Below are 24,713 nucleotides of genomic sequence, written 5' to 3'. Positions count from 1 at the left end.
TTTTTTTGCATTAATAGCTATTCTTTCCTTTTCAAAATTCCTTGAAGTCTCTATAATGGACACCACAACAAGCTTCACGTGTGACGTCAAGAGTTCTAGACAGCCGTGAACGTCTTGGATAGACTGCCTGCGACCGTTATGGAAAGATGAATGATCATTTCTTAAACATCTAGCATTCACCAGATACTGTGCTAAGTGCTGGAGATACAGATATGAAAAAGACAGTCCCTGCTCTCGGGAGGCTTACAATCTGGTGGAGAAAATTGTTATTCAGTCATTTCCAGCTCTTTGTGACCCCACTTGGGGTTTTCTTGCCAAAGACACAAGAGTGGTTTTCCATTTCCTTCTCCAACTCATTTTACAGATGAGGAACTGAGGCAACCAGGGATAAGTGACTTGCCCAGGGAAAACACAGCTAGTAAATGTCTGAGGCTAGATTTGAACTCAGGACTTCCTGACTCCAAGCCTGGCACTCTATGCACTGTGCCACTGAGCTTCCCCACTGGAGGGAAACAACACAAAATGAAGCTGAAAGTGGGGGAGGGGGAAGGGACCAAGTGAAGGAGCGTGGCAAATTCAAAGATATCCAAAATGAGTGCAGCCAGGTGGGAAATGATACGTCTAGGGAGAAACGTGCACAAGAGTCGAATCTCCATTGAAGACTCAAAGTATGACCAGGATGCTGAGGTTGCACTTGTGAAGACCAGGAGGTCTTAGTTCTAGAGCTCCCATCATTCAGTCCTCTCCCTGGTCCTCCTTCCTTTACTCATTATTCCCATCCAATAGCATCAGTGCCCTAAGCTTCTTACTTTTGACCTTGCTTCTCCTACCTTTACTTCTCCCTACACTCCAACGTCATCCTCTTAGGACAAGCTCATCCTAGCTCCTGAGACTACAATTGGCTGATTTGTTCAACTCATTGTATAGGGCCTGGAGCCAGGAAGACTCATCTTCATGAGTTCAAATCTGGTCTCAGACAATAGCTGTGTGACCCTGGGCAAGTCACTTAATCCTATTTGCTTCAGTTCCTCATCTGTAAAATGAGCTGATGAAGGAAATGGCACCTGACCCCAGTAGCTTTGCCAATTTGGTATCATCAAGAGTCAAACATGATTCAACAACACTGACTAGTATACATTAAATAAGATAATAATAGCCAATTCAAATGACCTTGGTGTAAAATATCTCTGGTGCCCATTGAAAATATGTGTGTATATTGTATATGCATGTAATATGTATATATACATATGCATATGTATACACATGTAAGTATATGTGTGTATATATGTAAAAGCATAGATATCTCTATACAGATTTTGTGTGTGTGTGTGTGTGTATGTAAAAGCACCCATCTCTATACAGACAAAATCCATTCCAGGAAAATCTGTATGGAGAAACTTGTTTTCATTCATTTTAATAATGGAAATTAAGGAGCATTCCTGGACCCTCCACAAAAGTTATCCTGTTGCTTTAATATGCCCAAATAGACGTGGTAGAAGGGTGGATAAAGAGCCAGCCACAGAGTTTTAAAGATCTGGGTTCAAATTTGACCTCTGACACATGCTGGCTATGGCCTTGGGCAAGTCACCAGATTTCTCAGTGCTCCCATGAATCTCAGTCTATAAATTTCAGAGCAGACATTCATCTGCATTCATGGAGGGAATTTCCCTCCCTCAGAATTCCCTGCCTGGATGACATAAGATCTAATCTTTTTTAAAATGTATATAGAAATGGAATTAGAGTTAGAAGTAGAATTAGAATTAGGGTATAGAGATAGGATTCTTCAAAAAGTTATATTTGATCATTAACAGAAACCTAACTCAGTGTTGTAAGACTTGAAGATACTTAAAGCATGCCCATTCATTGCTGGTAGAGTTAAAAACGCATAAAAACATTTTAGACAGAAATGTGGCAGTGCACTTTTAAAATTACCCAAAAGGTCATCCTACTCTTTGCCTTAAAAATTTCATTGTCGGGCAGCTAGGTGGTACAGTGGATACAGCACCAGCCCTGGAGTCGGGAGGACTTGAGTTCAAATCTAGTCTCAGACCAGATACTTGACACTTATTAGCTATGTGACCCTGGGCAAGTCGCTTAACCCCAATTGCCAAAAAAAAAAAAACCCCATTGTCAGGAATGCACCCTGACAAGTGTTATCAAATCCAAAAAAGATCTATGTGGGCCAAAGAATTTCAAAATGACATTATAAGTAATTACACACACAGAGAAAACCCCAGCAATCCTGGAAACAACCTAAATGCCCAACAGGGGAACCACTAAAAAAAAATTGTGACACATTAATGTAATAGAATGCTACTTATAAAATGGGCAAAGCAAAAAAAAAAAAAAGGAGACAGAAACCAGAAGTAAATATTAATTGTAAACAAAAAGCAGGTGGAAAAGAATGAATAAAGAATCCTCATGAATGACTAAAAAAATTGTCATGATATTTTATCCTTGAAATTAATGAATTTAAATGTAAATACTTTGCAAGTTTGGTTGATTATAGTGATTTTCTATGTTATTTTTATTTTTCTTAATGTCCGCATTAGTAATGTTGTGAAAGAAGAAATAGAACAAAAGGGAAAAACCACAAAAAAAATTTTTAAGTGAAAATAGTAAGAAAAGATGGAAAACCTTCAATATAATACACAGTATTTAACATAAAGATTTTCTTGAAATGAAAAGTTATTGCTACATATTTTGAATCCTCTCCTATGTTCTGCTGTGCACATAACATTCTTTGTTTTTTCTTATTTTATGTTTCTTTTCTGCTTATTATGTATTTAAGTTTTAGCATTTGTCTAAAATGAAAAAAAATTTAAGAAAAAAGTTAATTAAACAGAACAAGAAAATAGTATGCTTCGATCTGCATTCAGATTCCATAGTTCTCTGAATGTGGATAGCATTTTCAATCATGAGTCTTTTGGAATTGTCTTGGATCAATGTTTTTAATTAAATATATATTTTTTTAGTTGCAAGAATATTGAGGGGGGGGAACATCTCTTTTCCCTTAAAAGGTTGTTGAATATGGACTGAACCAATCACTACTTGTTTCATTTTCTTGGGTCACATATAGTGATGGTATTTAGATTGGGCAGAGATTGAGGTGAGGCTGGTGGATGGAGAAATAAGGTAAAGAAGCAAGGTGAAATATGACCTGTATGTCTTAGGGTCGATGATACCGGGGAGGGGAGGAATGTCACCTGATGCCTCCGTGTTGTAGGTTACAACCAAAGTTTGGTTTGGGGGGGGGAGGTTGGGAGGGGGGAAACCTCTTCTGAAGCTAGTGGGGCAGTGACCCCTAGTGGGCAGTCAGCTTCAGATATCAACAAGACTGCTTTCAAGTGAAAAAATACCTTAGAAACAGAATGCTGGAATGTGAAGAGTTTATCTGATGAATAGAGAAACTGAGGCCCAGAGACATTCAGTAGCTAATCACACATTTAACTAGGGGTAGGTCCCCTAGTTATGATTTTTACAGAAATACAAAGGAAGAGACCTGTAGGGATCATCAGTCTCCTCTTCACAGCCACTCCCTTAGTTCAGGCCCATATATCACTTTTGCTAGGACTATTGTACTAGACTACTAATTATGCCTCAAGTTTCTAGTTTTTATTCTCTCCAACTCATCTTCCCCACGGCTGCCAAAATACTCTTCCTAAAGTACAAGTCTGATCTTGTCAACTCTCTGGCTTAAAAATCTTCTTGCCTCTAGAACCAAGTGCAAACTCTTCAGATTGGCATTTAAAACCCTTTACAGTCTGGCTCCAGCCTAATTGTCCAGTTTTGTTACACATCACCTCCCCTTATGCCCTTTGTATTTTAAAAATTATTTATTTTTAACATTCATTTAAAAAAATTTGAGTTCTAAATTTTCTCCCTTGTGCCCCTCCCCCACCCACTGAGAAGGCAAGCTATATATCAATTATGCATGTGAAATCATGCAAAACAGATTTCCATATTAGCCATATTGCAAAAAAAAAACACAATAAAAAGTAAGAAACATAAAGTGAAAAAAGTATGCCTCACTCTGCACTCACATTTCATCAGATTTCTCTCTGAAGGGGAAGAACATTTTTCATCATGGGTCCTTTGGAATTGTCTTGGATCGTTGTATTTATCAGAGGAACTAAATCTTTCACGGTTGATCATTGTTACAATATTGTTATTGTGTACAATGTTCTGGTTCTGCTCACTTTACTTTGCTTCAGTTTATATAGGTCTTCCCAAGTTTTTCAGAAACCATCCTTCCTACAGCACAATAGTATTTCCATCACAATCATATGCCACTGTACAGCTGGAAATGATATTTGTGAAAGTACATTATAGTGACCAAAGAAGAAATATTTGGATCGTTTGCAGAGATGGGTGTGGAACAAGGCATATAAAGGATATAATGGCATATAAACCATATGATGGTCCCTGGGTGTGGAACAAGGCATATAAACAAATTGTTTCAATGTATTGGTTGGTTTTACTGAATTTTTTCCTCTTTTTTCTTTTAAATTATTGTACAGTATGGTTCTCTGGGAAGGGTGATTAGAGGAAAGGAGAAATTTAGGTAATATAAAAACAAAAGATATCAATAAAAACCGATTTTAAAAAGATTCTCAGATTTCCTTCAAGGGTCCAACAGAAAACCTTTCCTGATCTCCCTAGCTCTTGGTACCTTCCACTCAAAACTACCTTGTATCTATCTACCTTGTATATACCTACATATGCATAAACATGTTATCTCCCCCAGCCAGATTGTAAGTTCCTCAAAAGTGAGAAGGCTTCACTTCTGTATTTGTATCTCCAGTGCCTAGCATAGCACCTGGCCCAAAGTAGGCGGTTAGTAAATACTGGTTGATGGAGTGACTCTCCTTAGTTGTTGGGGGGTTCTCTCCCTCTTAGAATTATCAGGTATTTCCTTTATTTGTTGTACCACCTTCCTCAGTAAAATGTAAGCACTTTGAGGACTAGGAGCAGGTTTGGGGTTCTCTTTGAATCTCTGGCACCTAAGACAGTGCCTTGCACATATTAAGTGTTTGATGAATGATTTTTGGATTGGGCTGGTTGATATCCCCTACACACTCACACACACTCCAAACAAGAAGTGTCAACCACCCAGTACAGACCAGCGTGGCTAACTGATGCGTTAAGAGCCCAGCCACAGTTTCCCTCCGAAGTGAATGGGGGCTGTGCTAGAAGGGTGGAGTAAAGCAGGGTGATATTGGGTGATGGCTCCTTTAAGAGGCAGTCGGCTGCCGGTTGCCCTGGGGACCAGTGGATACATTCTGGGGTGCCGGCAGCATGCCTGGCAAAGGTAAGGGGTCTGCGCATTTAGGGCGTTGGTGAATCAGGTTCTGCAGCGAGGGGACTTCCCCATCTCGCATTATGCCCACCTTAAGAATCCTGGGGGCCCGAAGGGAGTGGGCGCTAGGAATTGCCCCCTGACCCCCTCCCCTTTCTGTATCTGCCCCACCCCCACCCTCACCCTCACCCTTGTCTGCCTAAACTGTTCCCCCAGGAGCCAAAAGACCGGAGCCCGAAGTGCCGGAGGAAGCACCGCCGCCCCCACCACCTGAAGCTAATTCCGAGGCTTTGGAATTTCTAGCTACAATAAGTAAGATTTAGCGCTTCCCAGGCCCGGCGGGGGGGAAGGGGGGCGGCGAGAGAACATGCCAGGGTTCTGTTTAAGTGAAGCCCCTCCGGAAAACCAGGTGGATTTGGGCTCAAGAAACTGCTGCTCACTACCCACGTGTGACCTTGGGCAGCTCACTTCAAGTCTTGGAGTATGTAAAATGAAGGACTCCGAGTACCAGAAGGCCCTTTCTGGCTCTAAATCTGTAATCTTGTAATCATTAACTGAAATGGGTGGTTGGACTCACCCTTTTGGCAGTAATGAAGACTGTGGACCACTTCTCAGAATAATCTTTTTAAATAATTGAAGTAAATACTAAATTTTAATTAAATCATAGTGAAAACAGATGTAATTCCTCCCCCCAACTTCATGGACCCTCTGAAATTTATCCAGGACCCTAGGTTAAGAAGCCCTCCCCCTATTAAATGATTTCTAAGGTCTACCTGGGAATCCTAGGTATCCCAGTTCCCTCCTCCCTCCTGGCCTCAGTTTCCTCTTCTGAACCAAGATGGACAAATGTCTGTTGTTTGGGTAGTGGAGGCTGGCAAAAGCTCTTTAAAGGTTACTGGGCCTTAGAGGGATGGGTGTGGCTGGGGAGGGGTACAGAACAGGTGCTGAAGCCTGGAGCTTCATCCCTCTTGCCTCTCTTGCCCATAGGTGAAGAAGAAATTCCGTTGCTCTATTTCTCTGAGACTTTGAACATGATTTCTGAGACTAACCAGATTCTGGGGGAGTATTCCCTGGACATAAAACAAGCCTATTACTATAGTTCCGATGGGGACACCAAACGCAGTGTCCTAGTGCATGCCACCAGCCGGGGCCAGCTGGAAGAAATCCCCTGTGGGACATCTATCTCGGGTAAGACTTCTGATTCTTGACCTCTCCCTTGTACTCCCTCCCAGCTAATCCATCCTTGTCAGTACCTCAATTCTTCACTCAGTATCTCTTCTCCATTGCTTTATAAGGAACTGTGTGGAGATGAGGCAGGTGAAACCTATCAAAAGCCTCTGCATGGGCAAGGCTGTCTCCTAACAGTGTTAGGGCATCTCCAAACACTCCAAACACTGGAAACAGCCTCTAGCATTCCAACAGACCCTTGGAGGCTAGATTCAACCTGCTTCTTCAAAACCCCAAAGCCCAGTCCACAGAATCTCAGAGGCCCCTTACCAATAAATAACCTCCCTACCCTTCTACTCCCTCTCTCAGACAAATGAGTCCTACCCCATGCCTCCTTACGAATATCTGGTCTTCCTTTCAGGCTATCTCGACTGGGATTTGAAAACATATCAGCAGCACCATCATGAATTCATTAAGGTGTCAGGACCTATTTTCTCCCCACCTCTCCCCTCCCTCAATATCATAGGCACTTAGCTTTGGCCTAAAGACAAAGACTGCCCACCATCTAGGAACTTGGGTGTGGGGGGATTGGGAGACCCAGGACCAGTTGAGGAACATTGGATGTAAAGTCAGGAGACACAGGTTCAAATCTAAACTTGAACACTTCCTGACTGTGATCATAGGCAAGTTACTTCATCACTCTGGTTCTCATCCCAAGTTTCTTAGTCAGTAAAATAGAAATGTTAATCTTTGTACTCCCTACTTCACCAGGATGGAGTGAGGAAGGCAAATTGTAAAACTTAAACTGCTGTGTAAATATGAATTGTTATTAATATTCTTAGGTGCCCCAGAATCCTTTAATTTTTTAAATCTCCCCTTTCCCAGTTGAAGCTCCATCCCCTAAACAACCCATAACTCTAATAGACAAAGGATTCAAAAGGTCAGGGGGTGGTTTTGTCCAGTGGTCCTGCCTCCCTCTCCTCATTCCCAATTGCATGGCACTGTAACCCTTGGGGTCAACTTCCCCTTCACCTAACCTCACCCTAAGCCCAGAAATCTCCCACATCAGTGGAGCCCACTCAAGCTCAAGAGTTCCAAGACTCTAGCTGAGAATCCTAGGTATCCCAGTTTTCTCCTCCCTCCTGGCCTCAGTTTCCTCTTCTGAACCTTTATCCTCTCTTTGGGCTCTTATTTCCCACTCCTCTGTGTCTTTGGCCCCCTCATCAACTTGTTCCTATGCCCCCTCCCATTCCTCTTAAACTTGGCAGTTCTTACCTCTGTCAGTTGACAAGAAGACCACCTTACTGAAGCAGAATGCAGACATGCTGATGACTAGAATCCTCAAGGAAGGTGAGGTGAGTGGGGACCCTGACTTGGAGGGAAGGTGTCATTGGCTGGACTGGGTATGTACTAGGTATTAGGTGCTGGACTAGAAGAATCCTCTTATGCCCCTCCTACTCAAAGGCTATAGCTACCCACCTCCCTCCCCTTGCCACCAGGAATTCTGACCCATATAATGTCTTGGGCAGGTTACAAAGACAGAAAAGACATCATTCAACCTGAATGTGATGGATGGGTTCATCTCAGAGTCTGCTAACCTGCTCCTGCTAAGGGTGATGGGCTGGCGAAGGAAGGTTCCCCAAAATGCCAAATTCCTGGCCTTTGATGGAGAAGGAAAGCTCTGCCACTCCACCTATGTGAGGGAGCGCTGTAGCCTGGGAGTGAGCTGGGGGAAGGGCTGAGGAAAGGGGTTCTGGTGGATCAGGATCTGGCAGGGAAGAGAGGGGTGAGTTGGGACAGAAGTTATCCAGTGGTCCTGAGGGAGAATATTGATTGCTAAGGAATAGAGCGCATTGGGTCAGAGATCAGGGGATTGGAGCTGGGCACCATTCACTGTATCCTTATCCCACCTTGTCTCCTCACTCATTGTCCTTCCTCGTAGCCATGAAGGACATATAAAGAAGGTTGGTATTGAGACAGAGTATATGAGAAAGGGAGTGTTAGGAAGGGGAAGAAGAGGGTCAAACTGAGTCTTGAAGAAGGAAGAGGAGTCCTGAGCCCTGGCCTCCTTGTTTCCATCCCCACCTCCCTTAGGAAGCCCTGGGCTTCCAAACCATTCAACTGGGCTCAGAGCAGGCTGAAGTGTTGGTGGTAGAACAGACGATGCATTCTAATGAAGACATCCCCATGACATGGCAGTACTACCTGTTACCTGATGGGTGAGCAAGTTTACTGGGTGGAAGGTGGAGGGTTATGGCTGATGGCCAGTAATGAGAGAGAGGGTCTGGTGGGGAATATGGATGTAAGGGGTGGAGGTGATGACTGAAAAGGTGTGAATGGTGCATATGGTTGTGGGTGGGTCAAGTCTCAGAATTTCAGGTTGGAAGGGATCTCAGAGATCAACAGACAGTGCCTAAAGTCTCTGCACCACTGACAAGTGATCATTCAGTTTTGGTCTTTACTTGAATACCTCCAATGACCAGGAACCTACCACTCCTAAGGAAACCCATTTCATTTCTAGGATATAGATTTAGAGTTGAAGGGACCTCAGAGGTCAGTTAATCTAGCTCCCTCATTTTACAGAAAGGGAAACAGGCCCAGAATGGCCACTCCCCTAAGTCTTCTCTTTTTCAGGCTTAAACATTCATATTTCTTGTTTTGTTTGTTTTTGCTAGGCAGTGGGGTTAAGTAACTTGCCCAGGGTCACATAGTTAGTAAGTGTCAAGTGTCTGAGGCCGGATTTGAACTCAGGTCCTCCTGACTCCAGGGCTGGTACTCTATCTGCTGTGCCACCTAGCTATCCCCCCTAGACCTTTTTCACATGAACTGTTACCTATTTTCCATGGTGGATACAGAAGTAAATGGGTTCAGATGATAAGTGAATTTGAGAGTCAGTGGGAGGTATGAATGATCTAGAGTCTGTTTGAGTAGTCTGACTCAGAGTGAGTAGTGAATAGATACTCCTAATGACCAGGCCAGGAGAGGAGAGGGAAGAATTGAATATTTTTCCCCTCTCCACACCCCACTTTTGCCATTCTTAGTGCCTCATACAAACCTTTTCCTTCTGCCTTAGGCACCTGGCCAAGAGAATCCAGGTGGGATCCCCCTTCTGCTGCATCATCACCAAGATGCCCATAATGAGGGAGGAGGGTAAGTAGGGGGGGCAAGTCAGGCAAGGGCATAATGGCCTGAAGCTTTTCTAAGCCAAAAATCAGGACGCAAGCATGGCTTGATAAAGGGTATTCCTTCTCCAAAGCCATGCTAAAAGCATATTTCTTGTTCTTGAATCTGGGACCATCCTAGATAGATTTATGGATCTGATGATGGAGGAGCTAGTTGGAAGAGGAAAGGTGGGGAAAACCTCCAGGGTCCTTCCAGAAAGGGATAGCATTTCCATTCATTCTGCAAGTGAATAGTATCTGAGACATCAGGTATCGTGGAAAGAAGAGGGAATTTTGAACCGGGCCTAGGTTTGAAACCTACTTTTCTCACTTACTAACCATAAGACCTTGGGACAGGTACATCCACTCCTGGACCTCAGTTTCATGATCTAATAACAATAATAGTATTTATATAGTACTCTAAGGTTTGCAAAGTGTTTTACATGTTATCTCATTTGACCCTCACCACAACAGCCTGGAAGGATACTGGAATGGTTTGCTATTTCCTTCTCCATCTCAGTTTACAGATGAGGAAATTGAGGCAAATAGGATTAAGTGACTTAGCCAGGGTCACACAGCAAGTGTCTGAGGGCAGATTTGAACTCAAGTCTTCCTGACACTAGCCCCAGCACTCTGTGCACTATGGCGCCACCTAGCCACCCCCTATTATTATCGCTATTAGTGAGGCAGCTGGAGTCAGGAAGACTCCAGTTCGGATATGGCCTCAGACACTTAGTAGCTGTGTGACCCTGGGTAAATCATTTAACCTCTCTGTGTCTTGGTTTTCCTCATCTGTAAAATGAGGGTAATAATAGCATTTAACTCACAGAGTTGTTGTAAACCTTATAGTGCTATGTAAATATTAACTATTCTTGGGGCAGCTAGATGGCACGATGGATAGGGCCCTGGAGTCAGGAGGACCTCAGTTCAAATCTGGCCTCAGACACTTGACACTTACTAGCTGTGTGACCCCGGGCAAGTCACTTAACCCCATTGCTTAGCCAAAAAAAATACTAGCTATTCTTGTCAACATCATTATTATTGTTATTTAGAATCCTATAATTTGTAAATAAGGAGTTTGTACTGGATAATCCCTAAGGTCTCTTCTAGCTTTAAATCTGATAGTCTTGGGGCTGCTTCTACCTGTGGGGACAGTACATAGAATATACTCAAAGACACCCTGAAGTCAAGGTCAAAACTTGATATATAATGAGTCTCGTACATCCCCTATTCCTGCTTCTTTCTGAGTCCCATCAGGCCATACAAACTTCAGAGGGGATGGGGAAAGCTGGAAGGAAATTTCCAACCTTCTAATCTTTGCCTTCTCCTCTCCACCTCTTCCTCCTTCCCTGCCCAGATGAGTTTGATCCCAAACCAGTGTTTGAAAAGAAACAACTGGAATGGGAAGAAGATGTTCAGCTCTTTGCCATTTTCCGGGACCGAAAGGTAAGAGAATCACAAGGTCGAGAGGAAAGATCCTGAGGAGGCCCCCAGAGAGAAGGCTAGATGGAGGACAGGGTCCAGGAAGTATGATTTCAAGAGCACTGACCCATGGTCAATGAGTCTATGAAAACATTTCATCCTCATCCCAAGAGTGGGTTTTTAAGTTGAGCGGGGAAGAGAGAGTAGAATCCAGAGGAAAGAGTTAAGCTCAGCAACAGCACTGGGCACACTTTTTCCCTTAGCACAGAAGGGAACTGAAGATAAACTTTGGAGACTTCTCACTTTGGCTCTGGATTTGAGTTTGGCTTCAGATCTAAGCTTTAACCACTTTACTGAGTGACCTTTGTCAAATCAGTACGTTTCTGGTGAGGCTCTTTTCCTCATCTCTAAAATGAGGTTGTACCAAAAGATTCCCAGGCTCTAAAATCCTCCATTCTTATGATCTCTGCCCAGGAAGAGCTCCAGGCCAGCCATACCACTTATATGCAGCATCACCCAGAGGCCCAGACCCTGATCTCTGATTTCTTACTCTTCCTGTTGCTCCGACAACCTTCTAATGTGGTAACCTTTGCTGCTGAGTATTTTGGTCCCTTTGCCCGGGGCCTGGACAAGCCACCCCCATTCCGATCCTCCAACCGGCCCAGTCCCTTCCGAAACCCTTGCTCTTTGTCTGTCCCATACAATCCGCTAGAGAAGATACCAGAGAAATCATCAGAGGAGAAGACTGAAGACTCTTCCTCATAGCCAAGGAGAATCAAGAGTCTGGACACAAGGAAGGTAGATTGATACCTCCAGGCAAAATACCCTGGGACCTGAAGGACTGATGGAGACCTGGGGCCTGGGAGCATAAGAAATGGGGGGGGGGGGACAGGGCAGGATTTGGCTGGCATTTCCTCTAACATCAGGCCTCACTAGGAAGCCTGAAAGAAGAATAAATAGGAGACCCTTTTGGCCTCTCCCTGACTTGTAATGCTCTGTGCCAAGTTTGTTGGGTCTTTGGCATGGGAAGCCAGTGGGAGGGGTGTGGGGTAGTGGAAAGAATACTGGTTTTGATGTCAGAGGAGCTAGTGTTTGAATCCTGACTCGGTCACTTACTACCTCAGACAAGACACGTAAACAAGTAGAGCTTGTACGGTTCCACTGCTGCATTTCTTAAGCCTACAGTAAGGCAGCATGTCACTGTATTAATTATCCAGCAAGGGAATGCAATGTCTGGGTCACCTCTCAGTTGGCACTCTACTTGAGACAGTAGTTTTAACTGTTTCTTGTGCTGCCCTGGGACAGCCTTCCTAAAAAGCTGAAATATCCCCACTGGCCACTAGAGGGTACTGATGATGAAGATACTTATACTGTTTCCCCTGCAGTCAATCCCCTCTCAGTTCACAATGCCTTACTCACAAATTCAAAGACTATGAGGCAGCTAGGGGGCACTTGGAGTTAGGAAGATCAGAGTTCAAATCCAACCTCAGACCTTCACTAACTATGCAACCTTAGGCAAATCACTTAATCTCTCTCAGCCTCAGTCTCCTCATCTATAAAATAGAAAAACTAATCATAGTACCTACCTCAAAGTCTTGTTGTGAGGATCAAATGTAAACATGTAAAGTGCTATGCAAACCTCAAAACAATGTATAAATGGGAGTTAGTGTTATTATTATTATCCTGATGTAGCTAGTTTATTGATTGTACAAGCACTCCTTTATGGAGACATCTCTCTCCAGCCAACTTCTGAACCTCCTTTAGGTCACCCACCCAGATCTTCAGATGTGGGGGAGGCAGAAGTGATGGTGGTAGAAATTTATGGCCTCATATAACTGCAGCTTGAGGAAAAGAATTGGAGGGGGCTTCTGCAACCCATCCCAGGATCGTAACATAAGAAAGACAAAATGAAGGAGATAATCAGAGAAATCAGTCTCCCCCTCCCTGTTCACTTGTCAGTCCAATTAGACTGAGAAAAGCCAATAATTGCAGCAACATCGGATTCTTTCTCCTTGAGGCTGTCACCTTCAGCCCTGCTCCAGGATCAGGGTCATTCACAGTTCTGGCTTCCCCCACCACTGCCCCCTCTACCTTGTGGAAACCCAGAAGTAATAATAATGATAATTAGAATTAACAGTGCCTGGTACCTAGTAGGCAAATAATAAATGTTCATTTGTTAACAATAGCAAGCAGTTATAGAGAGCTTTAAGGTTTGCAAAGCATTGCACATGTTAATCTCATCTGATATGTCTGAATATACAAGGGCAGAAAGAAGAAGCTAACTCTGGCTAGATAAGATCAAATTCCCCTCTTCTAACTGGGTGATTTTCCTGTCCCAGAGGGCCCTTGGAACAGAACAGTTTCACTGTGTCCCTTTTTCCATCCTAGAAAGGATCAACTATTAAGTGCCTACCATATGCCAGGCACTGTGCTAAGCCCTAAGGGTACAAAAAGAGGCAAAAGGCAGCCCCTCCCTTCAAGAAGCTTACAATCTAAAGGAAGCAGAGCAGTTTTGTTTCCAGGAGGGTATCTTATAAATTCTGTTCCATCTATCTCCTGTGGAGAGTTCCTGAGCTCTTGACCCACCTGTACTACCACCCCAAACCCCCCTCAAAGATAAAAAAGGCATTACCAAACACCTTTTATGATAGCAAAGGATTGGAATAAAAGATTCAGCCATTGAAAGGCTAAACAATGAATGTAACAGAAAATGACTGAGCTATAAGAGACAACAAATATGACAGAATAAAGATGGAACAATTTATGAGATCTGATACCAAGTGAAGTAAGCATAGTCAAGAAAATGATATACTGACAACTCTGGTGTAAACAGAAGGACCACAAAAGAATGAAAAAGTGAATGTTTCAGAATTACAAAGAACAAGGAAGAGATATGGAAGGACACCGTCGACTCACCCCCTTTGCAGAGATGGGAGGTTCACAGGTGTGGTGCATTACACATATTTAAAGATTTTTTTTGATGTATTCCTGTTTCCCTGTTTTTATTTTCCTTTAAAAAAATATTGTTTGTTATATGGACTAACTTTCTTGAAGAGGGAGGGAAAAGGAATAATGGTAGAAATTTGGGTGACATCAGGAAACAAAAGACATCAATAAAAATTTGTTTTAAGGCAATTTAGAGGAACTAGACACACACAAACACAAATATCCACATGTACTTCTACCTTGAGCCTCTTTTTTCCCCTTTCTCCATTCCATTTGGGAATGCACATGTACACACAACTGAAATCTTTTCTTATGCAAGTATCTTTGTATGTGTCACGTATGCCAGTATCTATCATATATCAGAATGAGTGGTACAAACTAAGTATTCCAGGAGGTCAGAGGAGGGCAGGACCACTTCTAGTGTGAGGTGGGTTTTTGGTCTTTCTTTTTGGTGGGAGGTAAGAAGAAGAATGAAGGGGGGCAGCTAAGTGGCACAGTGGATAGAGCACCGGCCCTGAAGTCAGGAGGACCTGAGTTCAAATCCAGCCTCAGACCAAACACTTGACACTTATTAACTGTGTGACTTGTCAAGTCACTTAACCCCAATTGCCTAAAAATAAAATAAATAAATAATTTTTAAAAAAAGATTGTTATAGCCTAGAGGTGGCTACAGCACCTTGACCTAAGGTCAAATCCAGGCCCAGACATTCACTAGCAAGTCACTTAAATCTTTCTTTGCTTCAGTGTCCTCATTTATAAAATGGGGATAATAATTGCACCTAACCCCTCTTCCCCCAGAATTTTTGTGAGGATAAAATGAGACAATATTTGTAAAGCATTTTGAAAACTTTAAAGCCCTATATAAATGCTAGCTATTATTTATTATTATTGACCCAGATCAAGTCTTCATTTCATAGTGCCCCCGAAAACTCTCTAAGACCATAAATTGGAAAAACAGTCATCTGAAAGGTGATTTTTAAAAGGTTAAATTAGTACTCGCTTTAAAAAAAAATCCTTTAAGATATGCATATGGGTACCTTACCTTAAATTCTTATTCAGTGATGCTCAGTTTAACTCTATAGTACCAAACCACCTTGACTCTCATCCAAGTTAGAAATCTTCCAGGCTATACACACTAATAAGAAACCTTGGCTCTTATCAGGTTGTTGTTGTGTAGTTGTGTCCAGCTCTTCATGACTGCATGGACCATAGCACACCGAGCCCTTCGGTCCTCCACTATCTCCTGAAGACTGTCCAAGCTCATGTTGGTTGTTTCCATGATACTATTTATCCATTTCATCCTCTGCTGTCCCTTTCTCCTTTTTGCTTTCAATCTTTCCCAATATGATGGTCTTTTCCAATGAGTCCTGCCTTCTCATTATGTGACCAAAATATTTAAGCTTCAGTATTTGACCTTCGAGTAAATAGTCTGAGTTATTTAAGTATCGATTAAATTGATCTCCCTGTTGTCCATGGGACTCTCAAAAGTCTTCTCTAGCACCACAATTTGAAAGTGTCAATTCTGTGATATTCAGCTTTCCTTGTAGTTCAGTTCTCAAAGCCATATATCACTACTGGAAACACCATAGCTTTGACTATACAGACCTTTGTTGACAAGGTTATGTTTCTGCTCTTATCAGGGCAAGTCCTCAATTTGCCTTGTACAGTATAATACCATAAATATCTTCTGTTGCACACAGATCACTGTCCTAGGTGCTGGGGAATATATAATGCAAACAATCGCGACAGGAGTTTACAATCCAATGAGGAATGACACCAATAGAGGGAGCTATAATGCATGATATTCCATTAAAAGGGTCCTCAGTGCTATAGTTGTTCTGCATGGAGTAGGATAAGTGAAGGGGGGTAGTGGGGACAGGACTGTCTTCCAAGTGGACAACTTAGAACTTTTAGAGTTACTCAACTCTGCCTTTTTTTTTCTTGTCGTTTTTCACTTCTGTCTGGGGTTGGGCTCCACTCCCATCCTTTTTGAAACATTTTCTAGATCCAGTTGACTAAAGTTAACACTTATCAGAGTTGTGATAAAAACAAAAAAATGCTTTTAATTCCTAGCATGCCCCTGATCCAGGTAAATAATTTCTAGCTCTACTTAGTTCAACTGCAAAGGAGCTGGTTAAACTTTCGCGAGGAGACTCTTCCCAACTGTGTCATGGGTGGCCCATACTTGTCCCATGCAAATCACTGGGGCTGGTCTGCATGCAACAGGACTGGTGACCTTTGCTCTATTTCCTTGTCTTTGTTTTGCATTCAAGACAGGAACAAAATCGATGCTTTCTGAACAAGTATATTAGAGAATCCCTGGTGAGATCTGAGGAGGGCACAAGGGAATCAGGTTACAGCTCCTTAAGGGACTGGCATTTGAGTTGGGTTGTATAAGTTGGTAGGAAATCAGAAGGTAAAGAGGAGAGAGGACCAGGGGGAATAATAAAAACATGAGCAAAATGAAGTGAAAGCAAATGCATTTGTAAAATGCTAAAGCATTTTGGCAAACACAATGCTTGCCAAAGCCCTCTCTTAGCAAGACCAGTAGTCTAGTTTGGCATAAGATAAAATAAGCCTAGGAAGATAGGAAGGCATCAGATCGGAGGACCTTGAATGCTAGGTAAAGGAATTTGATCTTTACTGTCATTGCAATGAGCCACTGAATATTTTTTAGTAGAGGCTGACACCAGAGTATGAAAGATGAATTAAAGGCAAGTGAGAACTCTGTAGAAGATATTTAAAGTAGCTAGCATTTATATAACACCTTATTAATGTTATCTCATTTGATCCTCACAATGACACTGTGAGGTAGGTGTTATTATCCCCATTTTACAGATGAAAAAATGAGGCTGGGAGAGGTTGTGACTTGCCCCAGATCACATAGCTCATGTCTGATGAAGGATTTTGAACTGAGAACCTTCAAGAGTCCAGTGCTCTATCCACTGTGGTACTCGGCCACCTAATAAGATAGGCAGGTGGGAATGGAGGTCTTTGCTGCAGTAGTGGCAACAAAAATAAAGAGGAAAGATGTAGATGTTTTCAAGTTTAATAGATAGGACATGGTAATGATGAGGTTGGGATCTGGACCCCAGAAAGGAAAAACCCTGGACTTTCCCACACGACCAAATCTCTGGCATTTGCCTGAGGCCATAATCCCATCAACTGGCCTTTCATTGTGGCCATTCTCCCTTGACCACGTGGTCCAGGTCCCAGGAGTTCTGCTCACTCCAGCTTACTGGCCACTCCCATCCAGATCCTCCTTAGACCCCTCCTCCAGTCACTCCAAACTATTTGGCCACTCCTAGATCCCTCCCAAAGTCTTTCTGTATGTAAAGTCCATCTTGTCATCATTAAGGTGCTCAGATTCCTAAAATCTAGCCACTGCTCAGATTCTTATAATCTAGCCATGGCGCAGATTTTCTCAGATTCCTTAAAGAGTCTAGCCAATATGATGAGTCTTCGATAAACCTTGTTTTTGGCTGAAAGAAGGCTTGGGTCGAATTCTTTCAGAAAGGACCCGTGTGTTGTGATTTTGGGGTCCCAGCACCCCTAAACCTCTAAACCGCATCAGTAACAGATAAGGTAGGAGAGGCTGCAGGAAAGAAGAGTCAAAGATAACCCCAAAGTTGGCTCCTTAGCGTCTTAACAGTTAGTCCTGGGGAACAGTTCCTTCTGGGTCAGGAGGGAAAACCCTTTTTTGTTCTCTCTTGGTAGCTGAAGCTCCAAAGAACTGGGGGTCAGGGATCATGTTGAGTTTCTTAGGATTGTCCTTCCGCTACTCAAGAAACGAAAAGTCACCCCAGTATCTTTGCCCAGAAAACCCCAAATGGGGTCACGAAGAGTCAGACAACAATAGAAAGGGCACTCAGGTTTCTTTCCTCCTCTCTTTTATCAATATTCAATTAACATTAATGATGGTTCCCTGGAAAGTGGAGGTAGAGAAGGAGTACATTAGGGAGTGCAGGTGCTATATAAACTGAAGAAATCAATGGAAATTGATTTTGTTGAAAAATGCTCAATTAATATTGAATTCCTTTCTGTTATGTTATGGCTAGAAACTGTTGTGTTTCTTTAAAGAGGCCAGACTCCTTTTCCTCTGGAAAAACCTACTTTAAATTTGTTTTTAACATGGTCCTGATTTATTTATATTTAAATTAATTTTTAAAGTTTTATTGATGCCATTTGTTTTTTACACCCCAATCAATTCTGAAATACTGTCTTGCTGTCTTCCATTGAATCCTTCCTTCAAACAAATAAGGTAAGCATAAACCAACATCGAATGTTGTCATCCCCCTGATGGGGATGGGATCTGGACCCCAAAAAGGAAAAACTCTGGACTTTCTCTAGAGAAAATCTCTGGAGTTCACCTAAGGCTATAATCCTATCAACTGGACTTTCATTGTGGCTACACCCAATCTCCCAATTCTGTTACCTCCCAATTGCCCCTGGCCACTTCCCACTCTTAATCCTATCTAGACTCCATTCTCCCTTAGCCATGTGGTCCAGCTCCCTGGCTTCTATTCACCCCAGCTGACTGGCCACTCCCATCCAGATCCTTCTTAGACCCCCTCCTCTAGTCACTCCAAACTACTTGGCCACCCCTAGATCCCTCCCACAGTCTTTCTGTATATAAGGTCCATCTTGGTTGTGTAGAAATTCAATAGTGCCTACCTTCAAGGAATGTAAATTCTACACATATATGTAACTATAATAGTCTTTATGGGCTACTCCTTAACTTGGTACTCATAGTCACACATTGGGTCCCCAGAAGGTGACTGCTACCAGGGGTTCAAGGTTGTACGCTGTGAGAGATGGCCTAAAGTGCAGTTTCCTCAGGCCTAAGCCTTGAATTGAGTTTCACCCTTCTCAAAAATCCATGTCAGCACAGGCAGTTCCTGGTTGCTCCCACTTCCTGGTGCACGCATACATCTAGTTCCCAAATATTTGCTTATATTGGGTATTAGCTGCCATGTTTAGATTGTATGCCTTGAGTATCCAGCCAATGGGGGAAAGAGGTAAGAGAGTGGGAGGGGAGTGTTAGGGCTATAAAACTTTGCTTCTCACAGCCAGCATGCTGGCGCCATCTTAAGCAACACAGGGTGTATCCTTTCTCATGAGAAAGCAACAAGCACCTTTCTGCTTTCAAGGTATCTAAGTCTTTATTTTTATTTTGAGTCATTTTGAGTTATTTTGAGTCAGTGGTCTCTGTCCCACACATACACTGTGGCCATCCTTCTAAAATTATAGCTCACAAGCCCCCACTGGTGTGCTTTCTTTTAACCATCAGCTAGTAGACAAAATTAACTCCTATCAAAGGCATTCGTTGACAACAACAGTGGCAAAATGTCCCCCCCCACACACCTAAAACCTGGTGTGTACCCTCCCACAAACACACAATGTGGGAAGAATGGTAGAAACTTAAAAGTACAATGGTAATGAGGCTCACATGAAGCCAAGACAACCCATAACTTCAGGGCCTTTTTCTCTTATGGTATCATTGATTTAGATCTGAAAAGAATTTTAAAGGTCATTAAGTCCCATCCCCTCAGTTTACAAATGAAAAAGTTAAGGCACAGAGAGGTGAAGTGACTTGCCTAGAGCCACACAGCTAGAAAGTATCTTGAGGTACATTTGAATTCAGATCTCTCAGACTCCAAGTCAAACATCAGGGGTATCTGCTAGACAGATTGTTATCTACTTCCCCGGTTCCTCACAAGAAGCTATTTCTACTGAGCAAGCTACCCCACTCATCATTTGATGACCAAGTATATAGCTAATACTATCTCCAACTTCAGGCTCAGTAGGAAATTGATGAGGATGGGAGCTAGACCCCAAAAAGGAAAAAAACCCTGGACTTTCCCACATGGTCTAATCTCTGGCGTTCCCCTGAGGCTATAATCCCATCAACTGGCCTTTCCTTGTGGCTACACCCAATCTCCCAATTCTCTGCACCCTTAACCTAGCCTAGACCTCCCTATGTCCCCCTGGCCACTTTCCACCCTTAATCCTATTGAGGCTCCATTTTCACTTGGCCATCCCTGTAGTTCTATTACCTCATAGACTACTTGGCCACTCCTAGATCCCTCCCACAGTCTTTCTGTATATAAAGTCCATCTCATCTCCATTACGATGCTCGGATTCTTATAATCTAGCAAGGGCTTAGGTTTTCACAATCTAATCAACAGCCCACAGATGCTCAGATTCCTTAAGAGTCTAGCTAATATGATGAACCTTCAATAAACATTGTTTTTGGCTGAAAGAAGGCTTGGGTGAAATTCTTTTGGGCAGGACCCACGTGTCATGATTTTGGGATTCCAGAACCTCTAACCTCTAGACCTCATCAGAAACTACTATATTCTTTTAGAAAGACAGAGACCCATATGCTAGAACCAGAAGACTTCTCCCTAATTCTGCTCCTACAAGCCCTTAACATTGAGTTTTGCCCTCCAGTAAAGGGTTTATCTTAACATATAGCCATTTTTTTCAACAACTCTTCTGTTAGATATTAGATGGCTAAGTAACCTTAGTGAGAGATCTCACCCTAACTTATAGTGACTATCCAGTACATTTCCCAAATCTTTATCCCTGTAGGTTAGGCCATAACCACACAATGGCAAGTTGTCCCCAGTCACCAAACCAGTCTGTGGTTCAGGGTTCCCCATTTTTTTTTTAACTCTGACTTTAATTTTAAGGTTTTCTTGTCCCTCAAATAAGTGTTAAATGCAAATGGGACCAGCTAGGTGGTAAAGTGGATAGATCATTGGTCCTGTAGTCAGGAAGAACTGAGTTCAAATCTGGCCTCAGACGCTTTCAGGCTGTGTAACCTTGGGCAAGTCACTTAATTTCTGTTTGCCTCAGTTTCCTCATCTGTACAATAGGGATAATAATAACACCTACTTCACAGGGTTGTTGTGAGGATCAAATTGAGATAACAGTTGTAAAGAGCTTTGCAGAGTGCCTGCATTCAGTAAGACTTAAATAAATATTAGCTATTAACAACAACAATAATAAAATAATAATAATAATAATGATAGAGAAAAGGGTACCAAGGCAACCTGGGGATATACCCATTATCTTTGTGATCCCTTCAGAAGCCTGCCTAACATTTTCATATGTAAATGAGCAGACTCAATGATCCATTCACATCTCATCCTCTGGGGCCCAAATGCTTTTGCCTTGGTCTACATATCTCAGTGTCCCTACCTATCTCATTGCTCCCTTAAACCTACACATCTGCTGAAGTCTGAAAAGGCACTCATATCAGCTAATTTGAGAAGCCTAGATGATAGGCATGGGATTTGGAAACCTGCCCCCCCCAACTTTAATTTAGTGCCTGAACCCAGATCCCTGGTATTTGCTTGAGGCATTGGGCTCATCCCAGTATAATCCTTTCAAAGTCCATTCCTTGTGACCCCCCTCCCCTTACCCCAACCCTCCATTCTCTGTTACCACTGACCCAACCCAACCCTACACTCTCTATTCCTCTGGACCATCCCAGGCTATTTGCCACTTCTGAATCCCACCCAAATCTTCCCACAATCTTTTTTCCTATAAAAATATCCATTTTATCCTCATCAAAGGCACAGACTCACTAGGTGTCTGGATGGCTTGTTTTAGTGTCACAAATAAACTTGCTATTTGGACTGGAAAGCTTGAGTGGTCAAATTCTTTTGAGGCAGACCCACGCCCTGTACCCTGGCATTTCAGGTTTCCCAGCACCCCTCAACCGCAACATAGAGACATTATTTTTCATTCATTTTTATGATTTTTGCTGTTATTTACTAGGATTGCAACCACTGTATATTGTTGGCGTTTTGTTGTTGTTGACCTCTGTTCACTGCAGTTCTAGATTTAGAATCTGGGGAATGGATTCAAATCCTGACTGCTACTTCCCACGTGTCCATGAGAAAAAGCATTCTGGGAGCCAAACAGGTGACTTACAGAAGAAGCACTTTTGGAGAGCAGGTATTTGTAAGCTGGATAAAGCCTGTACAAGATATTAATCTGTCAATCAATATACATTTATGCATTCCTCTCTGTGTGGAAGGAACTGTGTCAGTTACTTTAGGGCTTGCAGGGAGAATGCAAAGAAGTAGAAGACATCTCATCTCTATCTCATGGTCTTCTCTCCCAAGAGACCAAGACACTGATGGGGAAATTGTATGCGAATCTCACAGGAAGGAGACAATGACAGACAATCTCTTGAGTAACACCATTGCACAGAGACCCAGTGACGCTTCCTGCCCTCCTGCTTAATCCCCAAGTTCCTCCTTCCCACCAATCTCAGTCCCTGTGCCTCTCTAGTCCCAGCAGCCCACCCTCCTCCTCCTAAGAGAACTAGTTCTCCTCACCCACTCAGCTCCAATCTACCCTTTGCTCCAGAGCCTTCTGCCCTAAGATGGAGAAAAGCCAAATCTATTCCACTTTCCTCCCCCACACCTCCTACCCACCCCAGTTTGCTCCATCCCAGAATAGTCTGCTGGTTCCTAGAACTGGGGAGTTAGAAATGGGGGGAAGGTCCAGAGGTTTAGACATTAAATCTTAAAAGGAAGGGGAGTGAGTTGACGACGCAAGAGTGGAGTAAGATGGGGTGGTGCCTAGACAGTTTTAAAAGATCATAAAAAGCTGGTTCTTTGAAAAGACTATGCAACATGGCTAATATGGAAATGTTCTGCATGACTACATATGTACAGTTTATAGCTAATTGTGTTCCTTCTCAAGGAGGGGGGAGGGGAAAGAAGGAGAGAATTTGGAACTCAAAATTTTAAAAAATGAATGTTAAAGTTTTTGTTCACATGTAATTGAGAAAAAATTAAATATAAAGTGGTCACTGAAAAAAAAAGAAGAGAGCAGAAAATCAAATCAGCGAAATAGCAGATGAGCAAGGTGAAATCACATCAAAACCTTAAGAAATAATGAGAATGATCAGAACTTACCATACATGGTTATATGCCAACAAAAAAAATTAAATTAAATAAAGGATTACTTTCAAAAATATTCAAACTAACAATATCCAGTAGAGATCTTAGATAATACAGTCTCAGAAGAGGGAATAGAGATAGCTATTAAGGAACTATCAAAGAAAAAATTCCTGGCCTTAATTCACAAGCTAATTCTATCAGACTTTGCCCAACAGCAAGAGATAGAAAGAGAAATCCCATTTAAACTTACTGCAGACATTATAAAATATTTAGGAGTCTACCTCCCAAAACAAACCCAGGAACTCTATGAACACAATTACAAAACACTTTTCACACAAATAAAATCAGATCTAAATAATTGGAAAAACATCAGTTGCTCATGGGTAGGCCGAGCTAATACAATAAAAATGACAATCCTACCTAAGCTAATTTACTTATTCAGTGCCATACCAATCAAACTACCAAAAATTATTTTATAGAGTTAGAAAAAATAATAACAAGATTCATTTGGAAAAACAAAAGGTCCAGAATATCAAAGGAACTAATGAAAAGAAATGCAGGGGAAGGTGGCCTAGCAATTCCAGATCTTAAATTGTATTATAAAGCAGCAGTCATCAAAACTGCTTGGTACTGGCTAAGAAATAGGGAGGTGGATCAGTGGAATAGGTTAAATATGCAAGACACAGTAGTCAATGACTATAGTAATCTATTATTTGATAAACCCAAAGACCCCAGCTTCTGGGATAAGAACCCACTCTTTGAAAAAAACTGCTGGGAAAACTGGAAAAGAGTATGGCAGAAACTAGGCATAGACCCAAATCTCACACCATATACCAAAATAAAGTCAAAATGGGTTCAGGACTTAGATATAAAGGCTGATACCATAAGTAAACTGGGAGAACAAGGAATAGTTTACCTATCAGATCTATGGAGAACAGAAGAATTCATGACCAAACAGGAGATAGAGAACATTATGAAAAGCAAAATGGATAATTTTGATTACATTAAATTGAAAAGTTTTTGCACAAACAAAGCCAATGCAACTAAGATTAGAAGGAAGGTAGAAAATTGGGAAAGAATTTTTACAACCAGTCTTTCTGATAAAGGCCTCATTTCTAAAATATATAGAGAATTAAGACAAATTTATAAGAACACAAGCCATTCCCCAATTGATAAATGGTCAAAGGATATGAACAGCAGTTCTCAGATGAAGAAATTAAAGCCATCTATAGTCATATGAAAAAATGCTCTAAATCGTTATTGATTAGAGAAATGCAAATCAAAACAACTCTGAGGTACCACATCACACCTATCAGATTGGCCAACATGACAAAACAGGAAAATGATAAATGTTGGAGAGGATGTGGGAAAATTGGAACGCTAATACATTGTTGGTGGAGTTGTGAAATGATCCAACCATTTTGGAGAACAATTTGGAACTATGCCCAAAGGGCTACAAAAATGTGCATACCCTTTGATCCAGCAATAGCACTTCTAGGGCTATATCCCAAAGAGATCAAACAAATGGGAAAAGGACCCACATGTACAAAAATATTCATAGCAGCTCTTTTTGTGGTGGCAAAGAATTGGAAATTGAGAGGATGCCCATCAATTGGGGAATGGCTGAGCAAGTTGTGGTATATGAATGTAATGGAATACTATTGTGCTATAAGAAATGATGAACAGGCTGACTTCAGAAAAGCCTGGGAAGACTTATATGGTCTGATGCTGAGTGAAGTGAGCAGAACCAAGAGGACTTTGTATACAATAGCAGCCACGTTATGCAATGACTAA

The 24,713-nt window shown here is 42.1% G+C and overlaps 1 protein-coding gene across 1 annotated transcript; it reads left to right on the top strand.

Moving 5' to 3' along the window:
* Positions 1 to 5,235: 5,235 nt before the first annotated feature.
* On the top strand, positions 5,236 to 12,040 carry CATIP (ciliogenesis associated TTC17 interacting protein). The gene is made up of 10 exons (XM_021002703.2): positions 5,236 to 5,311; positions 5,516 to 5,611; positions 6,287 to 6,487; positions 6,888 to 6,943; positions 7,735 to 7,821; positions 7,996 to 8,163; positions 8,561 to 8,685; positions 9,540 to 9,616; positions 10,985 to 11,073; positions 11,524 to 12,040. The coding sequence occupies exons 1-10, from the start codon at positions 5,299 to 5,301 to the stop codon at positions 11,812 to 11,814; spliced, it is 1,203 nt and encodes a 400-aa protein (XP_020858362.1). The 5' UTR covers positions 5,236 to 5,298; the 3' UTR covers positions 11,815 to 12,040.
* The last annotated feature ends 12,673 nt before the right edge of the window (positions 12,041 to 24,713 follow it).

Source organism: Phascolarctos cinereus, unplaced genomic scaffold, assembly GCF_003287225.1.
Source record: "Phascolarctos cinereus isolate Bilbo 61053 unplaced genomic scaffold, phaCin_HiC Scaffold_7;HRSCAF=346, whole genome shotgun sequence".
In the NCBI taxonomy this organism is placed as follows: domain Eukaryota; kingdom Metazoa; phylum Chordata; class Mammalia; order Diprotodontia; family Phascolarctidae; genus Phascolarctos; species Phascolarctos cinereus.
This window is presented reverse-complemented; position numbering and strand designations above follow the sequence as displayed.